Source organism: Trichoderma asperellum, chromosome 2 (assembly GCF_020647865.1).
Source record: "Trichoderma asperellum chromosome 2, complete sequence".
NCBI lineage: Eukaryota > Fungi > Ascomycota > Sordariomycetes > Hypocreales > Hypocreaceae > Trichoderma > Trichoderma asperellum.
In genome coordinates this window covers 3,151,222-3,164,534 of record NC_089416.1, presented here as the reverse complement: position 1 = coordinate 3,164,534, position 13,313 = coordinate 3,151,222, and the positions used below count along the sequence as shown (strand labels likewise).

The following is a 13,313-nucleotide window of genomic DNA, read 5'->3' as shown; positions in this document are numbered from 1 at the left end:
TCTATATATGATATATAATAATTAGCGTGAATACAGCACCTAAACTATGGGAGATGTACTGTTTTATATCAGAGGTTTATTATATTTGGTGGCAACCGCTCTGTAGAGATCTTCCAAGCTTTCTCCAGATTGCCTCCACTCAAAGCTCTTTCATAGCTACCCTTTCAAACGTCCACACATGGAAACATGTCACATCAGTGGACAGGCTGGACACGAAACCTTCTGCTAATCACACCGCGCTGGGCCTTTGCGCCACGCCCTAACTGTTCCCTCAATGTTCCCAGGCTGACAAGGCTTGCTTCCTCTGGAACTCAATGGAAACAACGCCAAGGTCGCGACCATTATGTCCATCACGCCAAAGTCCAAGGACTTAGAAGCAGGGCAGCCTTTAAATTATTGGAGGCAAGATTCGCTCATCGCTAGCTACTTATCATCTTCTCGTGATATTAATTCCATTAAAGATAGACGCAAAATACAAGCTCTTCAAAAAGAATCAAACTGTAGTTGATCTGGTAAGTTTTCTATAACATGTATAAATCAAATCCTGGTAGAAACCACACATGTCTAAGACTTGACCTCGTCAACAGGGATATGCGCCAGGCAGCTGGTCTCAAGTATGTTGTCCATACTGGCATTCAGCAGAGATTCTTAAAACTTTGGGATATTCACATGCATGAGTAGGTCGCCGTTGAGCGCACTAGACCTCATGGTCAAGTTATCGGTATTGACCTCATACCCGCTCAGCCTCCCAAGGGCGTCGCTACATTCCAAGGAGATTTCCTGTCTCCCGTGGTCCAACAGCTTGTGAAAGAGTTTATTGCCCAAACGCACTATGATCGACTGTCTAGAGCAGCAAGAGCTGATCATAATGACGAGAATAAGCTGGATTCAAACAATACACTCATCGAACAGCCAAGCTACATTGACTTGGAGAGACACTCAACAGAGGCCTCAAAGCCGCCTTCCGGTAGCATCTCGACAAAGTCGACGCAAAAAAATCTTGTGGATGTTCGTCAGATAGCACCCGCTACTACCAGCACTTGTACTTTGCTCGCACTAACATCAATATAGATCGTGTTAAGTGATATGTCAGCACCATGGGAACAAACCTCCGGATTTAGTTCAAAGACTTTAAGTAACCCTTATGACAGGCTCATGAATACAAGCGGCATTGCGTCTCGAGATCATGCCGGCAGCATGGTAAGGATGAAACCCGAGCTTGTGTAGACTAGCAAGGATAAAAGATGACCATAATGGCTACTAGGACCTTTGCGAAGCTGCACTGCAGTTCGCCAGCGATACACTTAAACCTGGCGGCCACCTTGTATGCAAATTCTACATGGGAGCAAGGGATAAAGAACTGGAGAAACAACTCAGGCTGCTTTTCGCAGAGGTGCACAGAGAGAAGCCAGATTCTTCAAGATCAGTAAGTTTCGATAAGGTGCATCTCAGGGACTATCACTAACTGCCTACCTACCCATAATAGGAAAGCAGAGAGGCATTCTTCGTCGCACTACGCAGAAAATCTACAGCAGCTATTAGCATAGAAGGCGATCACAATTAGTATGAACGCATTCAATCGTCACTTTTAGTGCTACGATAAATTGGTCAAGCTGGTCGTCAATTGGCCATGTCCAGGCACGAATTTTTTAACTTTGAATGATATCAAGTCACGCCATCCCATTTAGGTCCCATACATAAAACGAAACTGGAGATAAATACCACCTCCATCCCGATGCTCGCCCAATTTTCCCAGCATAATTTAGACCTTGAAGCCACGTGAGCGTCTGCGACCACGAGCGCGCTCGAACTTGCGTCCCTTGGACTCGACGAAGGGTTTCTGTGATATGAGTTAGCATCATTGTGCCGCTGCTGGATCTTTGTTCGACTGACCTTGTGCTTATGAGGACCGAAGCCGAAGTGCTTGAAGGCCTCACGGCTGTTCTTAGGTCCACGGAGGATCAGAGTGTTGCTTCCGGTAGGAGCACGGAGAGCGAGCTGGTCCAGGGTGATGGCCTCACCACCGGCGGCGGCAATTCGGGCACGGGCAGTGGCAGTGAATCGAAGAGCGGCGATGGTGGCCTTGGGGAAGCTCAGAAGTCGGTTGTCATCGGTGACGGTGCCGACGATGACGACGGTGCGCTTCTCGCCCTCCTTGTTGATGTTGGAAACAATGCGGGACAGAGAAACGGGAGGGCGGTTGATCTTGGACATGAAGAGTCGTCGAAGGATAACCTTGTTGAAGGCGGCATCGGTTCGGCCTGGGGCACAATTGTTAGTCGCTCAATACAGCCACCGCGAAATCGCCAATTTCATTGTCTTCGATATAAACTTACGGGCCAGGAAGCGGTAAAGCTTGACCAGGAGCTTCAAGTAGACATTGTCGCTCTTGGGGGCCTGGCGGTGAGTGCCCTTGACGTGGTGGCGGTCGAGATCGATACCTGGAAATTGGAAACCGTATCAGCCAGATGGTTCATGCTCAAATGTGGCTGCTCATCTTCTCAGAAGAGAGCGCCCAGATCGCAGAGAGATACACAAGGTATCATCACCACTCGCATACGCAGGCTATGTCAGTTCTTTCACGTACCCATGGCGACGACTGGTGCTGAAAAGCTTGATGATGGGCTTGAAAGTCGAAGTCGAAAATGTCTGGGAATACAAGGCGAACTTTCCAGCCAAAAATTTCAGGGCTTTCGATCTCGATTGGTGCTCTGATTGGCTCAAAGCGGGACTCAGGCAAAGCGGTCAGTGGAGGCAATTAGGGTATGATGACTCAGCCACCCACCTAAACCCCGCTAGTGATAATCGGGTCAAGCCTGCTTTGCAGTTATGTGCTGAAGCACGACAAAGTTGCTTCGCAGAGAGGGCTGCATACAATAACGTGGCGCTAGGCTGGTTAAGGGACAATGCGCCAACGGGGCAGCGACCGAGTTGCATGTGAAGCAGATGCTGCAATCGGACCCACGGGTCGATCGATATCTCCTGCCGCACTTACATGACAATAGCATTGATTGCTTAAAAAAGGTTTTTTTTTGCTCTATTTAAAGTTGCGGTGTCTAGATGAAAATGCCTTTACTTCAATGTAGTTATATTTTCCACGACACCGGCCAAAGGCCTTTCTCACAAGCCAGCGGAACGAGCTTGCGAATCTCAATCGTAGCTCGTACTGCCAGTGGCTATACCCAATGCAAACGCTCTTCCCTACTGCGATATAGATGATCCATACTTCAAGGTGTTGATACCTGCACAGCAAGTGCAGTAATTTATCAATTAGGCTCTAGCTAATTGTATAAAATCTTGCCTTGATATTTCTTGTCCCACTCCATTTACATGAAAGGAGGCAAAGAGAATGGGTAGCCAGAGTTCTTGACGCGGAAGACGCTTAGGAGGAAGCTGTATACGAGGAATAGTATAACGCTCCAAACGACAACCGCGACCTGCTGAGTCTTGGAATCGGCCATGCGAGGAACTTTGACGGCTAAGGTAATGGCACAGAATGAGAGCACACCGTCTATCGTGTGAGCACGTTAGTTTCATATACGAAATGGAGGGCAAAGGACTTTGTCTTACAGATAGCAGCCACGATTTGTGTTTCTAATCCAAGTTGGTTTTGGAAGCCTCCTGCAATATAGCTAACGCCGCCATGGCCATCTCCAACAATATAAGGAACTTTCCGAATATGGTTGAACATATGGCCACTAATGAAGAGGAGAATAGCGATCAGGCTGATGGAGGCCCAAATATTGCGGTTTTGGATGATGGGCAGCACATAGGAAGATGCACTTGCTAACGCAGTGCCAACGCCGAGGACAATAGTCACGGTGGAGGCCCATCGAAGCCAGTTGAAGGGTCGTTGCACAGGCGGGTGTGGCCTGTTGGGAAGCTGCCGAGATAGCCAGGAATGAACTTGCTCAGCTGCTGAAGGCCTGGAATTGGTCAACATCAGTTGCAATATATAACAGCAGAGAGATTCGCATGATTACTCACCCTGCCGTAAAGTCGTATCGAACAGGCTCTGGGGAGGCAGCGGCATGAGGTCCAATAGTCGGGTTAAAGAGGAGGAGCACCGGGGCGGTTTGGAGGCCAAGCTGTGATATGAATTGATACATTAGCATTGCTATAGAATAACTAACCTTCTCCGGATTGAGATATTCACTACGTACCGAAATGAAAGTCTCTCGACCATCAGCGAAATCCAGTGTACCAAAGATGAGTCGCGACTCGCCAGCTTTATCGCCTCGAATCCAACTTCGTCCAAGAATCTCCCATTCAGGCGCAAACTCTTGGCAAAGCTGGCAGCCGAACCTGGTTTCCAAAGCAGTAAGGAGGACAGCCACGCTATGATTTCTTGGAGCGGCCGTCAAAGAAGTATATGTGGCATCATTCAGCTTCAAAGGCGAGGAGCGTTGAGAAAGCTGATGAAATTCCTCATATCGATCCTTCTTCGCAAAGCCCCCAGCAAATAGCAGGCACAGAGGAAGAATTGACTGGAAGATACGCATCTTCGTGGTTGTGTGTAGCTGTCCGTATAGACGCAGCTGTTGTTGCTGCCAAGTGTTCCTGTGCTGTCATCAAGGTGTTCTTGTTTCGCGGCTACATAATACAAGCTACGAGTATAGCGCGGCGCCTGACCATAAACGGCTAGCGCATCCTTTGCATAGTTTGATTCAACTGCCCTGTCAAGGTACTCCAAAGTTGGTGTACCAATCGCTCGAATCTGGCTGCCCTTTAAGTACTCAATACCTCCCAGATCTCGCCCAAGCGAGAGCAACCGATTCGGCGCTAGGCGCTAAAAGTAATAGTCCAGCATCGACCATCAACTTTCTATGTCAGACACTCTGGGCGAGTAGAACGTTGAACGCCATACCATCTAGGAGTACACATTAATCGACAGATTTACTCCGTATCTTATTTTTCTTTTCTTTTCCATCGATATTCTTGTGTACGGCCTCATTCCCATTAGCTCCCGAATGAAACGACAGCCATGAGTGACCACTCAATTGAGGTAGCCATCCCCTTATAAGCCAGCGCTACTTTGACTTTGACCTTGTGCTTATGTTATGCATCAAGCGGACGACGCGTCTCCATGACCTTGAAATCCAATATCAGAAGAGTCGCCACGACACCGAACTCATAGACCGAGACGAAGAAGCTCGCCGATTAGAGCTCCGAGTGTTGCTGCTTGAAGATGAAAATACTCAGCTGCAGGATCGATGCGCCGCCAAGATTGACGAAATAAAAACTCTATCAAGGAGGAACGATAGACTACGCGTCAAGCTTGATGCAATAAATTCGCAGGTTACTTCTGAAGATGAACAGATTAAAAATCTCCCAATTGAGGATGTAGGTCATTTCTAAAACCAAGAAACATCACAGCACACGTACTAAGAGGCCAAAGACGGGGGCAGAAACGAGTGCGGCGACTGCAGAAAGCTCGAGCAGGGCTGTCGAAGAGAATGCTGCACTTACAAAAGAGCTTCGAGAGCTGCGATCAGAAGTAAAGCTTTTACGGCTACGGGTTGCGGACGACGAGAAATCGACATCGAACCAGCAACCGCAAAAACACTTGCCAGAGTCTGCGAGCGAAGCACAGTCAAAATCAAACGATACAAACGAAGAAACTATTAAACTGCAATCAATGCTAGACAAAACTACCGAACGAATAGCGGAGGAAGAACGGCATCGCGAAAGGATGAAAGTGAACCATCAGAAGCAACTTGATGAATCCAAACGCAAAAACAATAAATTGGAGGAACAAGTATTGGCATTAGAGAGGAAATTGAAAGACACACAAACAGAGCTACGAGAGCTACGGCAAGCGTCACACTCTGGCCCGAAAGATAGACCAGGTGATGGTAATATTTCCAACCAAGATGCCGCAACGAAATCTCCACCGCCTGAGAAGGAGAAGATGCCCCGCAAAAGAGTGGCAAGGAAGCGTGCAACAGAGCAAGCGAAGATGGGAGAAAAATCAACGTTTTCAATTACACCACTACTCAATAAAATAAAGGGTGCTGGTGAAGCTACTGGGCGCCGTAGCTTAACGTTTGATGACATACTTCTACAAGAGGGCGATGATCCGTCACCACTCCGGGTAGCAAAGAAAACTGAGACTCGGTCTACAGCAGCACCGGTTACGGGACTGGTGGCTTCTACACCTCTAAGACCTCGAGATAAACTGGGGTCCAAGCCTGCTGAAACGCAACCCAAGCCAGAAGCAACATCAGATGAAGTCCCTGCAGCCAAGCCTGCAGCTCCCAGTCAGGACGCGGGGGACGAAAACCCCGAAGATACAAATGGCGAAGGAATGTTGAAAGCAGTCGACTCAAAAGAAACAGCTCTTCATAAACGAATCAAGCTTCACGAGTCTACCACTACTGACCGTGCCGTTGAATTCGAGCAAAAGAAGAGGAGGAGAAAGCTGATAAACAAGGCTAATACTATAATAGAAGAAGATGAAACTGGTGAGGGAACCCAGCCCACAGAGGCACAACCTGGCCGGGCCAGGAAACTAAAGTCAGGCATGGGAAGTGCTTTCAACTCAGGAAGCGCCCCCAAACCATTTTCGCCTCTCAAACGACATAAACGAGGGATGAACGCAAGCTTCTTGGTTTGAGTACCTTCTTATGTATCCATAAGGCAAGTGATTCGTACCACCTGTGAAAAAATTTACAGCAGGAACTGCGTGAGTAAAGATTTTCACCCGAAATTCCAATGACGGCCGATAGCATTTTTTTCATCTTTATTGCATCATATATTAAGCCATGTCCAGATAGATCACAAAGTCAACCAGCTATAGAGCATTGGTTGTACTAGACAAATGCCAGTAGAGTCATAGGTAGCTAGGTGCCAGCGTCTAGTATCTTACAAGGCTGTGTTCTGCATTAATAGAATTGTAGCATCAAACAGCGTTTAAGAGTGTCTGAGACTTCCCCTGCACTCTGAAATTTTGAAGTTCACGGCAGCGGTTCCTTACTTTCTCAGTTAATCTTTGATGGTCATAGTCAACGGTCTATTACTGGGTAGGAAAGTCTTCAAAAGAGTTGACTTCACTACTAGATTTCACGAAACCGATTGGCTTCACATGCCAGATAAATAGAGAAAGCAAGAGATAAAGGAGAAGATCGAAGGGCTTCAACTTAAGAGGCCGTCAAGGGGTCTGCAAAAAAAAAACAGGGAATCCGAAGAATTTGAACACACAAGACCGTAAATATACACATATATACGCTAGCAACCTTTTTCACAAACGTATGCGCTTATTGCCAATTTGTATGTGAATATTCATTTTACGGTCCCTATTTTTTGCAGACCCCTTGGCAATCCAACATGTCCAAACAAGCAATCCACGCTAAGGGACACTCCATGTCTGTGTCCATCTTTTCTCACTGATTCAACCCCACTATGCCGATGCTCGTAACTTTTTTGATAACGAACTGATAGCTCTTAGTCAGCAGGTTGGCCAATCGCATTGTGGCCCTAATCTTCCACACAAAAAATTCCCAAATTCTTCCCCCCCAACTAGAGACAGTCTTTTGCGGAAGAGAAGTGGTTTCTCAGCTAAATTTCTCTCTTCTCACCCATCTCTCTGAATTCTTTGCGGGCGAGGCTGTATCAAAATGGCTGAACAACTGATCCTGAAGGGTACCCTCGAGGGCCACGTACGATTATTCCTCCCCCTCGCTGCCCTTTCTCATGATTCGGAATGAGACTGACATTTGATGCAGAATGGCTGGGTTACCAGCTTGGCCACTTCAATGGAGAAGTATGCTGGGATCGCAACTCTCACGAATGCAATCGATCTTTTGAACTAACGAGAAACAGCCCCAACATGCTCCTGTCTGGTAGCCGAGACAAGACCCTGATCATCTGGAACCTCACCCGCGACGAGACCCAGTACGGTTACCCCAAGAGATCTCTCCACGGCCACTCTCACATTGTGTCCGACTGTGTACGTCCACTCGAATTCCGTTGATTATACTACGAAAAGAGTCTTGGAGGCTGATTGCAGTTGATTGGTTAGGTTATCTCCTCTGACGGCGCTTACGCCCTGTCTGCTTCATGGGACAAGACTCTCCGTCTGTGGGAGCTCGCTACCGGCACCACCACCCGAAGATTCGTCGGCCACACCAACGACGTTCTTTCCGTATCCTTCTCCGCCGACAACCGACAGATCGTCTCTGGCTCTCGTGACCGCACCATCAAGCTGTGGAACACCCTCGGTGACTGCAAGTACACCATCACCGACAAGGGCCACACTGAGTGGGTTTCTTGCGTCCGATTCAGCCCCAACCCTCAGAACCCCGTCATTGTCTCCTCCGGTTGGGACAAGCTGGTCAAGGTACGAATCCCTGTTGATTTTGCCCTATATCTCTCCCGTTACGATGCGCACCACTTTATGATGTATTGCAACTTTTCAAGTATTTGCTACTTCAGAGCCAGAAATGGCCATGAGACAAACATAACCTTTTGCCCTGAATTTGGTTTTCTTTTTTATCCTATTTAACATGCCCCCTTTGTTCTATTCTCCATTTATATATGTCGTCTGGATGTTAACAAATTTCCAGGTCTGGGAGCTCTCTACCTGCAAGCTGCAGACCGACCACATCGGCCACACCGGCTATATCAACACCGTCACCATCTCCCCTGATGGCTCTCTTTGCGCCTCTGGTGGCAAGGACGGTACCACCATGCTCTGGGACCTGAACGAATCCAAGCACCTGTACTCTCTCAACGCCAACGACGAGATCCACGCCCTCGTCTTCTCTCCTAACCGATACTGGCTCTGCGCCGCCACCGCCAGCAGCATCATCATTTTCGACCTTGAGAAGAAGAGCAAGGTTGATGAGCTGAAGCCTGAGTTCACCTCCGTTGGCAAGAAGAGCCGGGAGCCCGAGTGTATCAGCTTGGCCTGGTCCGCTGATGGCCAAACTCTGTTCGCTGGTTACACTGACAACATCATCCGTGCTTGGGGCGTTATGTCCCGGGCATAAATGTTGCCGGGATAGGTAGGGAGAGATGGGGAAGCTTGGCTGGGACGTGGTGGAATATAGGGCATCACATAGTTAGCTTCTTCCTCAAACTGTAACTGAGATTGGGGCAACAGTGTGTGTGACAGAAATACTAAAAAAAGGTACTGGACACAATTCGCTTCTAATATAGAAGATGGTTCTTAACTGCTGTTTCTACTAAGTACTAAGGGAAAAAGGAATACTACAATTTCATACTGTTCAAGCCAAGCTACTAAGTGCATGTATCGTGAAACAAGCTCCAGTCTTGTATTTGTATCAATCCTCTATTTGTATTCATTCCCTTATGTATCTTGCTATGTGAAGCTAAGCTAGAATGATGCTTCGGGTATAATAATAATAAATGCTAAAACAAGCCATACGAGGGGGAAAAAAAATTCAAGGTTTTTATCCACTCGTTCATCAGTGGACAGAGAGGTATAGTGACTGGTACCAAGCCGCTAACATATAAATGCATTATAAAACATTGGGCTTCTTGCCTAGGCGAGATACCTCTCTTCGTGAGAATTTGGTATCAGCATTCACAAGCATGCTGTGGTCTGCGATTTCCACTTTATCGGCGTGGTCTCTGAAACGATCGCCCCCCATGAATCGCTTCATAGTCGACTCCCATAATCGAAAACGCTCTTTGCCCTGACTATCACGCTCGACCAATGACTTGACTTCTTTTTGTTTGCGCATTTTCGAAGCCCGAACCAGTCTGCGCAATGCATCTTCGCCAAGCTGCGCACTCTTAGCCGCGTCTTCTCTAATCTGTTTGGAATCGCGCGTCCTTCTATCTTCTTGCGGTGTAAACTTGTAGGTGTGTGTGCTCGGAAAACCGGGAAAAGAGGATGGTATAAAGGTCTTGCTCTCTTTGTCTGGTTGGCCGCTGAGCTCGTCGCCAAGGAGCGGCAGTGAGTTGAATGTGTCATCGATGGTGATGAGGTTTTCACTGCGATCAGTCGTATCTTGATTGCTAAGTCGGCCCTTGATGTGCGGTTTCAGAGATGAAAGTGTTAAATTATGGTGCCTGAGCATGAGTTCAAAGTCGGACGGGATGGGAGCTTCGCGCCGCGATGATATTGCGAACCGCTTGACTTCCTCGATAACGGAACTCAAATCTATTGATACAGGTACGTTAGGTTCGAAAAGATAAACGACGATAGAACCATGATGGGTGCCTACACATCTCGACCGCTCCTGTGAAGCTCTCAAGGGCCTCGGGACTGGCTGACTGAAATCCATTATGCGCCAGGACCACGGCAATAGAACGCTGAATACCGCAGCGGGCAATGTGATGTAGGGTTGGAGATAGAGAAGGCACTGCTGAAAAAGACTCTTCGCCTGCCCATTCTGAAGAAGCATCCCGCTCTGTTCGGTTTTGGGTCGTTCCAAGTTGCTGTCCGCTGGAAGGCTCGTCTTCTTGGGTCGCATGCTTGGGCCGTTTTGTATCCGAATCAACGGAAATGACGGATGCGCTACGCTTGCGCGACATTGCAACGAATTGGATGATCGAGGCGAACAAATAGGAGAGGGGCGGGTTTGAGATGATAGCTGCGATGGGTGGCTGCCAATGGGATCGGTAGTGGTATGAAGAAAATAAAGAGCCGGCCAACGCGCCTGGCGCACACGCTATGGTGGTGTATAATCCGCAGCTGCTAATCTACATACGTAAGTACGTTATAGCAGCTCGTGTTACAAGCCACGACGAGAATTCTCAGAATCTATTTAGAGCCACAATACAATGCACCAGACGACGATGAGTGCTTACGGAATATTTATAATGACCTATCATATTTATAGCATTTTAACTACGTACTACTACTGTCTGCCTACTTAGCCTACATGGCAAACAATGTTCATGCCTTTCTCCAGACTAAGCTGCCAAAATGTGACCTAAGTTGTTAGGTAAGCCAATAGATTGGTGGGGTCCTGGTAGCACTTCCGCTCGTCATCTCAGCATCCGGTCTGGCCTCCTTGCCGCTAATACCCAGTCATAGCAGTATTAGGATTGGATTCAATACGGAGTACTCCTATTCCAAAGCCGCTAAATCAACAGAACAGGCGCCGATGATAACCCGAAGCAAAGCACACGCACACAGGCGCCAACGCATAATCATAGTTGACGAACCTTTTCATTTGCACATTTGTTTGCTTCAATTCGGAACGTCGTTCAGCTAGGGCTTTGACAGAGGTCGTTGCTGTCGCCTAGAGACACTATTTTTAACTTGCTTATACTATATATATATATATATACTAATATTGGTGCTACCAAATCCCTCGAGATCGAGAAAAGGCGACAGCTAGCCAAGCATTACCACGGTCAAATGTCCTCTCGAATGCATCGTCAATAGAAACCGCAGCGTACCAGTTCCGAGGCTTTACTTTACGAGCATGCTACATGCATTTTCGATTTCCGAGTCGCTCATTAATGCAACTTCTCTTGCAACAATTACGATTTTCTAAATTATACTTTGACGGGCAGCGCTGAGTGGTCGCGGACCAATGCTGCCGCCATAGCGAAATCGCCTGCTTCTAGATCCTCAATTTGAGACTCAGTCGAAGATTTGAATCGAAGCGTTGGTACAATTAACTTTGTCGCCATCATGTCAGCCGTACGCAACACTTGATACAGACTGCCGCCGTGCGTGTGTATGTTCGGCAACTAATTCATTTGTATAGTCAACCCCAGACGCGATGAAACCATCTGCCCGCAGCGATTGGTCGATGCAGTTTCGAGATACGATGTCTCAGCCGATAGTTGCCGCCTTCTGTGGTGGAGGTGTAGCTGGCGCCGTCTCCCGAACGGTGGTATCGCCGCTAGAAAGACTCAAGATTCTGATGCAAATACAGAGTGCCGGACGAGATGCTTACAAGCTCTCTGTCGGCCAGGCCCTTGGGAAAATGTGGCGAGAAGAGGGTTGGAGGGGCTTTATGCGAGGAAATGGAACAAACTGCATCCGCATTGTTCCCTACTCTGCAGTGCAATTCAGCAGTTACAACTTTTACAAGAAGGTATGCCAACCATATATGGCGGGAGCAGCACCAGCAATCCGTACCCTTATATGGAATATTAGCCTGTCTAACTGCATATTCAGAACATGTTCGAGCCATATCTAGGAACTGACCTAACACCCGTTGCCCGCCTAGTTTGTGGTGGACTGGCGGGAATAACGTCAGTCTTCTTGACTTATCCTCTCGACATCGTCCGAACACGGTTATCTATTCAGTCAGCAAGCTTTGCAGAATTAGGAGCGAGGCCGGAGAAATTACCCGGAATGTGGGCAACCATGGTTTCCATGTACAAGACGGAGGGAGGTGTATCTGCTTTGTACCGTGGCATCATCCCAACTGTTGCCGGAGTGGCCCCTTATGTACGTCTCATTGGTGTCGCCCAACATGCCCGGAGATGTGAAGGATGCTGACAATTTTATAGGTTGGCCTCAACTTTATGGTGTATGAGTCGATCCGCCAGGCATTTACGCCCGAAGGCGACAAGAACCCTAGTGCCCTTCGCAAGCTTTTGGCGGGTGCCATCTCTGGCGCAGTTGCTCAAACCTGCACGTATCCATTGTAAGTAGCACCGATTGCCTTGTCTGCCTTTGTTCCACGCCTAATTTCATACTAAACAATTACATAGTGACGTACTACGGCGACGTTTCCAGATCAATACCATGTCAGGCATGGGCTACCAGTACAAATCCATCACTGATGCAGTCCGTGTCATTATCCTTCAAGAGGGTGTTAAGGGGCTGTATAAGGGCATCGTGCCCAATCTCCTCAAAGTAGCTCCCAGCATGGCATCGAGCTGGCTGAGCTTCGAAGTTACGCGAGATTTCTTGACAGATTTAAAAAGAACCGATGACACTGAACGTTTATAAAGAAAGGATTAGGTTATCCTGGTGGGTGCGTTGTTGTTTTCTTTCGCTTATGTTGTTTCTAGCATGTGGTGTGTAAGTAAATACGAAGCAAATGGGTCTACATAGATGGCGTAAAAAAAAATACGCGGTATAGAAGGCATGAATATAAAAAAGCTCGCGCTGCATCAAGGACATGAAGCACCAAAAAAGTAGCGGCTTGCTTTTGGGATAAGATAGGGCTCGATATAATTTTTAATACCTAAAAGAATTGAATATTGTAAAATTCCAGCAAACCAAGGATGGGTGATTAGAAGATAAAGACGAGTGCAGTACGTACTGCAGCGCTCCGTACCTTGCATGAGATATCTAACCCATTTCGATGGTGGGTCTGAGTGCGTGAACTCCGTGAAAAATTCCGGGGAATCGACGCGACAACGCCCTTGCC

The 13,313-nt window shown here is 47.7% G+C and overlaps 7 protein-coding genes across 7 annotated transcripts; 4 read left to right on the top strand and 3 right to left on the bottom strand.

Annotated features, from left to right (window-relative positions):
* Positions 1 to 186: 186 nt before the first annotated feature.
* On the top strand, positions 187 to 1,564 carry TrAFT101_003343 (uncharacterized protein; the record flags this gene model as incomplete). The annotated part of the gene is made up of 7 exons (XM_066126852.1): positions 187 to 402; positions 462 to 512; positions 588 to 614; positions 682 to 1,008; positions 1,072 to 1,200; positions 1,265 to 1,426; positions 1,487 to 1,564. The coding sequence occupies 7 exons, from the start codon at positions 187 to 189 to the stop codon at positions 1,562 to 1,564; spliced, it is 990 nt and encodes a 329-aa protein (XP_065982959.1).
* Positions 1,565 to 1,742: 178 nt separating this feature from the next.
* Positions 1,743 to 2,737, bottom strand: TrAFT101_003342 (uncharacterized protein). The gene is made up of 4 exons (XM_066126851.1): positions 2,588 to 2,737; positions 2,337 to 2,441; positions 1,894 to 2,261; positions 1,743 to 1,840 (listed from the first exon to the last, which is right to left on the bottom strand). Exons 1-4 carry the CDS (start codon positions 2,589 to 2,591, stop codon positions 1,763 to 1,765), a joined length of 555 nt encoding a protein of 184 aa, XP_065982958.1. The 5' UTR covers positions 2,592 to 2,737; the 3' UTR covers positions 1,743 to 1,762.
* A 277-nt stretch (positions 2,738 to 3,014) lies between these two features.
* On the bottom strand, positions 3,015 to 4,554 carry TrAFT101_003341 (uncharacterized protein). Its single transcript, XM_024907383.2, has 4 exons — positions 4,164 to 4,554; positions 3,988 to 4,088; positions 3,571 to 3,926; positions 3,015 to 3,511 (listed from the first exon to the last, which is right to left on the bottom strand). Exons 1-4 carry the CDS (start codon positions 4,500 to 4,502, stop codon positions 3,327 to 3,329), a joined length of 981 nt encoding a protein of 326 aa, XP_024766907.1. The 5' UTR covers positions 4,503 to 4,554; the 3' UTR covers positions 3,015 to 3,326.
* A 302-nt stretch (positions 4,555 to 4,856) lies between these two features.
* TrAFT101_003340 (uncharacterized protein) lies at positions 4,857 to 7,009 on the top strand. The gene is made up of 3 exons (XM_066126850.1): positions 4,857 to 5,005; positions 5,071 to 5,343; positions 5,399 to 7,009. Exons 1-3 carry the CDS (start codon positions 4,985 to 4,987, stop codon positions 6,614 to 6,616), a joined length of 1,512 nt encoding a protein of 503 aa, XP_065982957.1. The 5' UTR covers positions 4,857 to 4,984; the 3' UTR covers positions 6,617 to 7,009.
* A 526-nt stretch (positions 7,010 to 7,535) lies between these two features.
* Positions 7,536 to 9,233, top strand: CPC2 (40S ribosomal protein RACK1). Its single transcript, XM_024898961.2, has 5 exons — positions 7,536 to 7,658; positions 7,725 to 7,762; positions 7,822 to 7,948; positions 8,021 to 8,338; positions 8,565 to 9,233. The coding sequence occupies exons 1-5, from the start codon at positions 7,617 to 7,619 to the stop codon at positions 8,988 to 8,990; spliced, it is 951 nt and encodes a 316-aa protein (XP_024766909.1). The 5' UTR covers positions 7,536 to 7,616; the 3' UTR covers positions 8,991 to 9,233.
* A 22-nt stretch (positions 9,234 to 9,255) lies between these two features.
* TrAFT101_003338 (uncharacterized protein) lies at positions 9,256 to 10,747 on the bottom strand. The gene is made up of 2 exons (XM_024904867.2): positions 10,194 to 10,747; positions 9,256 to 10,129 (listed from the first exon to the last, which is right to left on the bottom strand). Exons 1-2 carry the CDS (start codon positions 10,501 to 10,503, stop codon positions 9,483 to 9,485), a joined length of 957 nt encoding a protein of 318 aa, XP_024766910.1. The 5' UTR covers positions 10,504 to 10,747; the 3' UTR covers positions 9,256 to 9,482.
* Positions 10,748 to 10,993: 246 nt separating this feature from the next.
* Positions 10,994 to 13,173, top strand: TrAFT101_003337 (uncharacterized protein). The gene is made up of 5 exons (XM_024899023.2): positions 10,994 to 11,623; positions 11,691 to 12,023; positions 12,107 to 12,382; positions 12,445 to 12,581; positions 12,649 to 13,173. Exons 1-5 carry the CDS (start codon positions 11,615 to 11,617, stop codon positions 12,887 to 12,889), a joined length of 996 nt encoding a protein of 331 aa, XP_024766911.2. The 5' UTR covers positions 10,994 to 11,614; the 3' UTR covers positions 12,890 to 13,173.
* Positions 13,174 to 13,313: the final 140 nt, after the last annotated feature.

What these genes read in the sequence shown, in the direction of transcription:
- CPC2 (XM_024898961.2), top strand. Translation starts at nt 7,617, where the DNA reads ATGGCTGAACAACTGATCCTGAAGGGTACCCTCGAGGGCCAC. An exon ending in AGGGTACCCTCGAGGGCCAC is followed by an intron (nt 7,659 to 7,724) that starts GTACGATTATTC and finishes CATTTGATGCAG; the next exon opens with AATGGCTGGGTTACCAGCTT. An exon ending in TTGGCCACTTCAATGGAGAA is followed by an intron (nt 7,763 to 7,821) that starts GTATGCTGGGAT and finishes AACGAGAAACAG; the next exon opens with CCCCAACATGCTCCTGTCTG.
- TrAFT101_003337 (XM_024899023.2), top strand. An exon ending in GTTACAACTTTTACAAGAAG is followed by an intron (nt 12,024 to 12,106) that starts GTATGCCAACCA and finishes CTGCATATTCAG; the next exon opens with AACATGTTCGAGCCATATCT. An exon ending in TTGCCGGAGTGGCCCCTTAT is followed by an intron (nt 12,383 to 12,444) that starts GTACGTCTCATT and finishes ACAATTTTATAG; the next exon opens with GTTGGCCTCAACTTTATGGT.
- TrAFT101_003342 (XM_066126851.1), bottom strand. An exon ending in GCTTTACCGCTTCCTGGCCC is followed by an intron (nt 2,262 to 2,336) that starts GTAAGTTTATAT and finishes ATTGTGCCCCAG; the next exon opens with GCCGAACCGATGCCGCCTTC. An exon ending in TCGGTCCTCATAAGCACAAG is followed by an intron (nt 1,841 to 1,893) that starts GTCAGTCGAACA and finishes CTCATATCACAG; the next exon opens with AAACCCTTCGTCGAGTCCAA.
- TrAFT101_003341 (XM_024907383.2), bottom strand. Translation starts at nt 4,502, where the DNA reads ATGCGTATCTTCCAGTCAATTCTTCCTCTGTGCCTGCTATTTGCTGGG. An exon ending in CGATACGACTTTACGGCAGG is followed by an intron (nt 3,927 to 3,987) that starts GTGAGTAATCAT and finishes GACCAATTCCAG; the next exon opens with GCCTTCAGCAGCTGAGCAAG. An exon ending in ACAAATCGTGGCTGCTATCT is followed by an intron (nt 3,512 to 3,570) that starts GTAAGACAAAGT and finishes CTCACACGATAG; the next exon opens with ACGGTGTGCTCTCATTCTGT.
- TrAFT101_003340 (XM_066126850.1), top strand. Translation starts at nt 4,985, where the DNA reads ATGAGTGACCACTCAATTGAG. An exon ending in TGAGTGACCACTCAATTGAG is followed by an intron (nt 5,006 to 5,070) that starts GTAGCCATCCCC and finishes TTATGCATCAAG; the next exon opens with CGGACGACGCGTCTCCATGA. An exon ending in AAAATCTCCCAATTGAGGAT is followed by an intron (nt 5,344 to 5,398) that starts GTAGGTCATTTC and finishes AAGAGGCCAAAG; the next exon opens with ACGGGGGCAGAAACGAGTGC.
- TrAFT101_003338 (XM_024904867.2), bottom strand. Translation starts at nt 10,503, where the DNA reads ATGTCGCGCAAGCGTAGCGCATCCGTCATTTCCGTTGATTCGGATACA. An exon ending in CACAGGAGCGGTCGAGATGT is followed by an intron (nt 10,130 to 10,193) that starts GTAGGCACCCAT and finishes CTGTATCAATAG; the next exon opens with ATTTGAGTTCCGTTATCGAG.